The 10,556-nt window shown below is 34.3% G+C and overlaps 1 protein-coding gene across 1 annotated transcript in view; it reads right to left on the bottom strand.

Annotated features, from left to right (window-relative positions):
* Positions 1-10,309, bottom strand: part of LOC132547335 (NACHT and WD repeat domain-containing protein 2-like) — a 46,744-nt gene extending 36,435 nt beyond the window's left edge. The window contains exons 1-2 of the mRNA XM_060211101.1: positions 10,236-10,309; positions 5,878-6,158 (exon numbers count right to left, since the gene is read on the bottom strand). Of these exons, the coding sequence (XP_060067084.1) occupies positions 5,878-6,158; positions 10,236-10,309 (355 nt within the window). The remainder of the gene's footprint in view (positions 1-5,877; positions 6,159-10,235) is intronic.
* Between the last annotated feature and the right edge of the window lie 247 nt (positions 10,310-10,556).

The raw sequence follows: 10,556 nt of genomic DNA, 5'->3' as shown, positions 1-10,556 counted from the left end.
TCAAGTTCTATAATCACATAAGTATATATGGAACATGTAGAAATATTATCCAAAGAATGAATTGTATATGTGTTTTGCTTATTTACAATTTACACCAACAATTCTTTAAGAATTTGTGTACCACACAAGTTTAAAGTATGGCTGAGTGAAAATAAAATCTGTCTGAAGTCTGGCTTAATGTATTTCACAGGTAATAATCTAGGCCTTCAATCTCTCTCTCAGATAATCGCTAAAATGCTTCAATGTGTTCAAATGGAATAGATGAGGGCAATATAAATTAATTTATTATAAGATTGTGAATGCATGGATAGGTGGTATAACATCCTCAAGGTACCAGTTCAAAGGCAAAATAAGTAAGGATAATGATAAAACATTGTTCACAGTACTACAGTGTTCACATCTACAAAGTATGGTCAGCTTAACAACAACACATCTATAACATATGTACACATGTGTATGTAGAGTATATGGAACAAAAAGTCAATACCTTAACTTCCACCTAACAACCAATCATTTAGAGACAACATATATAGTAAGGGGGTAAATGCTGTAAACTTGTACTAAAAAACTGATATAATAATTTTTTTTTACATATTTACAGATCTTGAATGAAGTGAACAAAGCATGAAATATCCCAGAACTTAAAGTGCTGGTGGAGTTTTGAGTGTCATTAACATTTTTATATACAACTTTTATCTTTCAAATCATGAAATTAAATGTGTGAAATTTCAAATATCCAGGTACTGATAGCCCCGTAAATCCAAGCTGTCCTGTTTTCATATGCCGAGCTCAATTAATCTTGTTGGGTGATTTAAATTGAAGTTAGAAGTGTATGTAGAGTAGAGTTTTATGGATTTCTGTCTAACCTATCTATAAATATTTAATAAGGCTATGATCACATGGAAGTTTTGTTTGGTGACATATAATCATAGCATTGTCAACATTTCAGATTTTAATGTATATTCCAAATCAGATGGTAAGAGAACAGGGACACTTGAACAAGGTTTAATGATACACAAACATTATTGATATGGCAGGTGGCATGGTTTGTGTAGTGGGCTTAATTCAAAAATAGCTAAACATTTTAATATCCAGAGTTTATACAAGGTCTTCAGTTAAATTTGACGTCATAAACAATTTTCATATCTTGATATGGTAATTAAAATCTGTGTTAAATCTACTGAGTAATATATTGACCATTGATTTATGCTTGTGGTGGTTTTTAAACTGAGATTTTTAAAGGAATATTGATTTTAAAATATTGAACAATATACAGTGTATCAGACACCGAAAGAATTTGATAGGAAATTTCATGCCAACAAACGTTTTATGAATATTAAATCGTTTCATCCAGAAACAGGTGTGAAATGATATGGTATTTTTTACAGTTAAATAGTTCAAAGTTACTACATATTATCATTTTGATATCTCTAAGTTTTTCACTTAAATTATCACACTACAATTGAACATCAGAAATGTTTGTAGTGAAGCAGATTACAAAATTGAGATATTATAACACCCATAGGCAGTTGTACTTTGTAACAGAGTAACTCAGCATGTAGCTTTGGTGTTTCTCTCCAATAGTATCTTACAAGAAAAGTGAAACCAGAACATTGTGTAGACATGAATGTGCCCACATCTTCAAGCTTTTTCCCTTGAGAGTTCCCATTGCAGATGCAGTAAAGTGTGACCTCTGAATATTTAACCTTGACCAATGACCACCTTTATAATGAGTATAGGTGTAGATCGCAATGTTAGGATACTATGGGGAAGTAAATTATCATCGCAATGTTAGGATACTATGGGGAAGTGAATTATCATCGCAATGTTAGGATACTATGGGGAAGTGAATTATCAACAACACAATGTTAGGATACTATGGGGAAGTGAATTATCAACACAATGTTAGGATACTATGGGGAAGTGAATTATCAACACAATGTTAGGATACTATGGGGAAGTGAATTATCAACACAATGTTAGGATACTATGGGGAAGTGAATTATCATCACAATGTTAGGATACTATGGGGAAGTGAATTATCAACACAATGTTAGGATACTATGGGGAAGTAAATTATCATCGCAATTTTAGGATACTATGGGGAAGTGAATTATCATCGCAATGTTAGGATACTATGGGGAAGTGAATTATCATCGCAATGTTAGGATACTATGGGGAAGTGAATTATCATCGCAATGTTAGGATACTATGGGGAAGTAAATCATAAAGATATGACAATGATTCAAAACAGGTGCAATGGCCCAAGGTTACATCACAATATAGTGTCTATTTTTTTAATTGGGGAGGTTACAATAAGAAAACTCGACCCCTTGTCGTTGCATGCACATGTTTGTGTGTTTACGGATATATGTGCTGTCTCTTTCCTGTTGTTTTCACATCTTATGGACAAAAAGGCCTAAGGAATAGATAGAACTTGAATTTGAAATGTCGGATGACCAACCACACAAGGAGTTAATGCAATTGAAAAGGAATATTTGAAAAACTAGATCAGACATGTTTGTAAAATTTTGGCACTGTAAAATGGTGGTGGGCTATTAGAAAGATCTATTTTTTGCTAGCATGGATGAAAGAGAGAATTGGGGTTGATGTGGGAGGCAATTTCTACTTTCTAGCTGTAGATTTTCCATAGAAATTATTGAATTATTTTGAATTCTATAGACAATTAGTTCAAAGACATTTCCTACAGAGTATTGTAAAACAAGAGATCCCACAGCACATTTGTCATCAACACCATTGTTTGATCTTCATTTGCTCTATGAAAGTTGGATCTTTTTTGTTTTTTTGCTCTTAATTATACGAAATTCCTTTCAAGAATGAATGATAATAATCCACAATCCACATACATCACAATGTATGTAGGCAAAAAAAAAAAAAATACTTATTTGCTCCAAATGCGGCAGGGACAAGGGACAACCCACCTGAAAAGCAATACTCAAACAAGTCCCTTTGATTAAGAAGTATTGTATGAAGTTTCGAGTTTAAATGTCCAAAGAAAACCCAAGAAATCACACAGAACCAATTTTTGTTTTACAGCTACAATGACCTTGACCTTTAACCATTTGGTAAGGATATTTTACGGAAACAAATTTTCTATTTATATTAACAGTGACCTTGACCTTTGACCTTATAACCTGAAAAGCTATACAAAGCAAGCTCCTTCGGTAAGGAAGCAGTGTATGTAGTTTGAGTGTAACTGTCCTAGGAAAACTCAAGTTATCGCATGAAAACCAATCTTATATATATATATTGTAACACTGTCTTTAATCTCTGACCTTCATATGCCAAACAGAATCCCATGGAAGCACTTTTGGTAAGGAAGCACTGCATGAAGTTTGATGTTTATCAACCACAGAAAAAAGTTATCACGAAAAAAAAACAATTTCCTTTGGACCTGAAAAGCCATCCAAAGGAAGCACTTTTGGTAAGCACTGTATGAGGTTTGAGCTTGATCGACAACAGAGAATTGAAGTTATCGCCAAAAAATCTTTGTGCAAACAACGTCACCGCTGCCTGCAATATAGTAATACCTATATGTCACCTTCAGCATGTAACACAAAAATAGCAATAACAAAATTTCCTTGTCAAGGTTCAAGATGACTAACAGGTATTGCAGACACAACCAAGGATCAAGGGAAATCTACATATGAAATTTGTTACAGATCCATCTGATGATGGGCTAGCGATTCTCAAGAATTCTGCAGACATCAAAGAAAATCGCATTTTCCTTCATCATGATACATATTTGTTAACTTGGCTTTGAGGTCAGCATGCGTTATGTTGAACCAGAAGACTTAACCGTTGACTGAGGCTGAAGGCCGAAGGTAACAGTTTGGTCGGAGAGTTCAACATAACACATGTTGACTGAAAAAATCCAGTCTACATATGTTATGCTTTAACTCTACTGTTGATATCTAAGAAATTGAATCATTATAGATAAATATGAATGATAAGACAACATCGGTTCAACACTACTGCTTGATGGCGGAAATTGTCAAGTAACGACCATAAAGTACCAAACAGTAATGAGCTGTGTCGTAAGCAGTCAAGATCAAGTTGTTGACTAGTCACCATTGTTCTCGGGCAAACATCTAGAATTTCAGATTTTATTCACCATAAAAAAAGTATAAAGAATAAACGGTAAAGGTGTAACAAGCTTATATTGCCTGTAGGCAATGTTCACCAACAACAGATATATTTTCCATGGACATAGCAGGCATTTTCCATGAATATAGCGGATACTCTACTAAAGTGCATCCTCAGAATTATACAATCAGGGAGTCACACCTCAGTTTTCTTTGTGACAGGAAGTGTCTTATTGACTTTGTTACCAAACTATATACTTCTTTGTCTTACTTAATATGTGTCATCACAAACTATCCTACAGGTAAACAAAATATGTTATTTACTTTATGTGATAAACTTCTAAATCAAATAAAACTAGACCATGTCTAAAGATGTATATGAACAGGGACATTGATGTGACACTACACCTAAAGCAAGACGTATAGATCTACAGGAGGTATTAGCTTTACAATCAATATTGAAATAATACACTCTTGTTTTGTTGTCTATTGACATTGGTGACAAGAAATATGAAGGTAATCAATGGTGAACCAGGACATTTAAAACTAGAACGGAAGACCTCACCCGCTCTGATAGTAAACATAATGTCTGGACAATTGGAGACAATAACTAACATACAAGTAAACACATACCTGCCAAATGCACTACATATTTTAATTTGTAATTAATCAATACATCATCTTGTTCGGAAATTAATCATATTGATCAAAAGATCAGATTTTTTTCTTAAAAGTTCATGAAATGTAAATAAAAACAAAGTGAGCAGGGTCTCAAACAGCTTTTTAGTTGCAAAGTGGTGACCTTTGACCTAAAACATTGACTGATGGTCACCAAACTCTGATAAGATTTATATCTAGTACAGACAAACATGCATTATTACAAGTGATATGGTACCTTTGTAAACCTGGTAAAATGCTAGCCGCAATATACCACTTGGCTAGAGAGAACTTCTCTTTAGCTCGATTGGACTAGTAAGCCAGGGGTCCCGGGTTCGATTCCTATAGGAGGCATTGAGATGAAATATGACCTCTATTACATTGGCGTCCATGTAGGGACCCGAGAATAGTACTAAGCCATGCCCCACCGGCATTGCTGTGACCCCTGGTAAATCAAGGACGAGTTATTTCCTGGAGGGGGAGTATGTAACCCTGGTAAAATGCTAGCCTTAATATACCACTTGGCTAGAGAGAACTTCTCTTTAGCTCAATTGGTTGAGCATAAGACTAGTAAGCCAGGGGTCCTGGGTTCGATTCCTAGCGGAGGCATTGAGATGGGAAATGACCTCTGTTACACCTTGACCCATGTCTTCTCCAGGCCAACTAAAGTGTGGAATTTGCTTGTTTGATTTGCATCAACTGAATGCAATTTACATGTATGTAAACACCTTTTACACAAGGACACTTTCTGATGATTTGTAATTCAAGGTAAACACAAGATAAGTCAAACAGAAAGGCGAGATCAGCTGTTTTGTAAAGAAAGCTGAATCATTTTTCTACTTTTGAATAGCCATATCCTCACACATCAATGGAAATTTTCAACACATTTTTTACAACCATCCAATAATCAAGATTTCTGAGCAAGCCCCACCCTTAAATATAGGTATTTCTTCCTTCTAAACACCAATTACTTTATACTAAAGCCAGATGACGATTGTCAGTAAACTAAGAATATTTCACAAAGCCTCTCTTAATCAGAGCTGAGTATTGCTTATTCCAAAACTATTTCTACTGAACCTGTCAGAGGAATAAGGATAAAAAGTAAATAACTCACCTGTAAAAGTGCTGCTGGTGAAGATTCTTACAATTTTTGCAGTGGTAGGTACATCCACTGATATATCCCCTTGTAGAATAGGACTGATTTGTTCAGAATCTGTTATCCTCTTCATATTCATTCGTGTTTTCTCTCTAACTGTCAGCAGCTTCATGGTCTCTTCAATTTTTTTTTCCAAAAGCTTGTAATCATCCAATATTTTCTGCCTCTTTGCCTTTTCTTCATCAGTAAGTTTTCGTTTGCCATCAGGGGTGGTCTCCCGCCCACCTACCGGAGGGCCACTACACAACAAATACATGTTACATCTATATTAATTACATCTAAAAAGAAAAAGATACGAGAATTTGGAAATCTTACCAATATCAGTATCTCATACTACCTTTAGCAGTGAAATCTGATGAAATTTCTAAATAATCAATTTCTTTGGATTGATGTCATTCAACAAGGAACCAAACATCCCCTTATTCTTCAGGCATTTTAAAGTTAAATATCTACAGATATTATTTATAATTTGATAAAATTTCTTAAACACTTAACAGGAATGATTTTTAGAAAGTTAATGTACAACCACGTACTTGAAACAGATCCAAATACATGTTAAAACAATATATATTAGGGAATATCAAAACGTTTGGAGTCTCACAAATTTTTTTTCTTTTAAGAAGGTGAAATAAGGCACATTTTTTGTAACTGCTGTTAAGAGTTGTTTAAGGGTACAAAAATGTTGGAATCTACTAATCAGACATCAATTACTGGCCAACATGTATGTTGAGTTGGAAGGGGACTATGTTGAAAAATAAAGCAATGTAAAACCAAAGAACTTGTTCTTTATGGGTGAGGCTCAAAGCTGTTCGACATCCCTCAAAATATATCTTACCCAATTAAACATACACTTAATCATTTTTAGCATACTGTTAATTGATCTTCAGGTGTACCTAAATACTTAAAGTGATATAGTATTATCTGCAAGTGAAACCAACTGAAATTCAAGAATATTTTTAACATCAATGTGTTATAGCCAAACCTTATAAATACAGTGCTGAGAGTTTAATGGTTAATGTGTGATAAAGAGAAAAAAAACATGCAAGAAAATTAGGATTATCTCCATCTCCAAGAAATAATATTCAGAGATGGCATTTCTTGTTTTACTTATCATATATAAGAGGAGTGATGTATATGGAATATCAATGCCAGGTATCAGAAGACAGAAGAAGCAATGATACAACAGGAGACATATAATGCTGTATGATGTATAGAACAGGCCTGAGGTGACACTTTACTGTAATGATTTAAAAATCAAATGAGAAATTCAGTAATCAATAACACAACACAAAATTAAGACAGAATTCATAAATACATTGGCTAAAATACATCCTATAGGAAAGAGAAAAATCTAAAAGGTTAAAAATTGTGCCGTAGTTAAACCTGTCTATATTGAACTGCACAGGTGGCGCCCTATCCACAATGACTGTAGGTATGGACTGTTGTTCTTCAATCTCCACAGATTCATCAGACGAACTACTACTATCCCAATTTATTGAATGCAATCGTGGTGAGCTGTCCTTTGTTACCAAAGGTAATTGTGGTGAGCTGTCCTTTGTTACCAAAGGTAATTGCAGCGAGTTGTTCTTAGTTTCCAATGGATATTGTGGTGAGCTGTCCTTAGTTACCAAACGTAATTGTGGTGAGCTGTCCTTAGTTACCGAAGGTAATCGTAATGAACTGCTAGTTGCGATTACAGATGCTCGTCTTGAACTGTCCTTGGTTACTACAGGTACTTTAAGTGATCTGTCATTGATTACAATAGGTACCTGAGGTGACCGAGGTGACAGAGACAACCTATCTTTACCAGCCACAGGTGCACTAGGTTTCAGTTTGTTATAACCTACAGATCTCCTTGGTGTACGATTACTAATATGTTCAGTTTCAAGAACTGGCTGCTTTTTCATGGCAGCAGGTGTACTAGTTGATCGATCTTTATCAACTACTGGTTTCGGAGGAGACCATTCTTTCACAACCAGAGGTACACGCGATGACCTGTTTACAGAGGTTTTTGTTGTTTTGCCATGCCGCCTGTAAAATATTTCTAAAAATGAGGATTGATGTAGTAAGTAACTACTCGACAATCTTATAAATGAGGATTGATGAATTGACTACTGGACAAAGTAAATTATACAAATGAATGAGGATTGATAAATTGACTGCTGGACAAAGTAAATTATACAAATGAGGATTGATAAATTGACTGCTGGACAAAGTAAATTATACAAATGAGGATTGATAAATTGACTGCTGGACAAAGTAAATTATACAAATGAATGAGGATTGATAAATTGACTGCTGGACAAAGTAAATCATACAAATGAGGATTGATAAATTGACTGCTGGACAAAGTAAATCATACAAATGAGGATTGATAAATTGACTGCTGGACAAAGTAAATCATACAAATGAGGATTGATAAATTGACTGCTGGACAAAGTAAATCATACAAATGAGGATTGATAAATTGACTGCTGGACAAAGTAAATCATACAAATGAGGATTGATAAATTGACTGCTGGACAAAGTAAATTATACAAATGAGGATTGATAAATTGACTGCTGGACAAAGTAAATCATACAAATAAGGATTGATAAATTGACTGCTGGACAAAGTAAATTATACAAATGAGGATTGATAAATTGACTGCTGGACAAAGTAAATTATACAAATGAGGATTGATAAATTGACTGCTGGACAAAGTAAATTATACAAATGAGGATTGATAAATTGACTGCTGGACAAAGTAAATTATACAAATATGGATTGATGCACAAAGTAATTACTAGACAGTCTTACTAATGAGGATTGATATTTTGACTGCTAGACATATGTAGTAGATCTTAATAGATACATAGATACAGTAAATCTTACGAAAATGTATCTAATCCTACACAAGCTTTTGTCTTCAAATAACGTAAACAAGTTTTGGTCTAGGTACTACAGATACAGAGGTATAAAATTTTATAGTCTACCTAGCTGTAACTTGTTTTTATCACTCACTATTCAAGAGCAAATTTAGTGACATCAACACAAAAATTACACAATCATATTGTACGTATACAAAATTAATATTCTTACCAACTTCAAATAATTTCTGCCCACTCAATATTCAAGCTACAGAAAAGCACTATCTTAGATCTTCATCTGACAAACAAACATTTTACAATGGATTTTTAAGTTCTAAAAGATAGAGAAGTTTTACTAGTAATACATCTTAGATTTGCTCGAGAAAGAAAATATCATTGGGTTTCTGTTAAAAATAGGTTGTGTTCACAACAGTGGATGATAAATTTGAAGCTGAGTTCACTTTTATGGTAAATGAAATGTTAGTATGAGAAATTTGAAGCTGAGTTCACTGGTATACATAGTAAACTTGTAACTCAGTCTTCAGTACATGATTACTTCATCATTCAAACATCATGTATAAGAATTGTCTCCTTTTGTTAATGAATAGGGATTGTCTCCCTTCATCAATGCATAGCTATTGTCTCTCTTTGCAAATACATGTTGTCCGTTTTTTCTTGTTTCTCTGGATTCACTTCTGTTTGGATTAAGATTATGAATCTTGCATAGGTTTGATTTAATCTTCTATCCTATTCTGGAATGTGGTCACATGTATGACTTTGGGATGAAACTTTCTGACAATATCTCCACCTTATCTGTATTGTCTGGAGAGTGTGATAACAAGACACAAGAAGCTATTGAGGTACAATAAACATCAAACAGGTACTCCAATACGATATTACAGTTATTGTCATCGATAAGTTTCATAATATCTAAAATTCCAAAATCAATCAGAATGGAAAAAAAACATGAAAATGATACAGCAGTTGTATAGGGCTACACTGTTTTGTTATGTAGTCCATGTAAGTATGAGGTTTAGATGCTAATCGCATACAAATATATATGTACATCATTGTTTAGTGTACATATATATTTTTGTAGCATGTATCACAACAGAGACATCTCTGATCTCAAGAATCAAACAGAAATTAAGATTTCATTCTGAAGTAAAACTTATCCCATTCATAAATATTTTTTTCTAAATCAATCTACATTTTTATATGATCTATCAGGGACGTATATTAACGTGATATATACGTCCCTGGATCTATAGAGTGTACATTTATGACAGGAAGTAGAAATTATTCCTAATAGTATTTAAACAAAATCTGAGACTGTTCTGAAATTACCCTCTGAGTACCCCGTTACCAACAATAACACTTGTCGCTATCTCCTTTAGATTGACAGTAAACCTAATACACATGTAATAATACCCTATTCAGCACCTGATTGAGATAGTAATACGTACCCTCCAGCTGGGGCTCCCTTCGCAGGTTTCTTACTGCCTCCCGACCCCATGTCAGCGAGATACTGACGATACATGTTGGAGTCGCTGTCTGTACACCGTGAATCTTCGCTTCCCTAGCAGCTGACTTGACCCACAATTCATCATGTTTCCTTTTTAGCCTGGTATTAATATTCTAATTATCGGTATGTCCGGTCGCTCTTCCTATGCAATCACATTGAACTGCCACGGCGTAAAAGTGTAGGGTATTCCTGTGTGTGATATAAATAGCGCCTGTCACTGGTAGTAAATACACCTGGGGTTGTCAGGGGGTACAACATATCA

Source organism: Ylistrum balloti, unplaced genomic scaffold (genome assembly GCF_031769215.1).
Source record: "Ylistrum balloti isolate Yb309-2 unplaced genomic scaffold, AGI_CSIRO_Ybal_v1 Utg369946, whole genome shotgun sequence".
NCBI classification, from domain to species: Eukaryota; Metazoa; Mollusca; class Bivalvia; order Pectinida; family Pectinidae; genus Ylistrum; species Ylistrum balloti.
The sequence above is the reverse complement of the archived record's forward strand: the minus strand, read 5'-3'. Positions and strand labels throughout refer to the sequence as shown.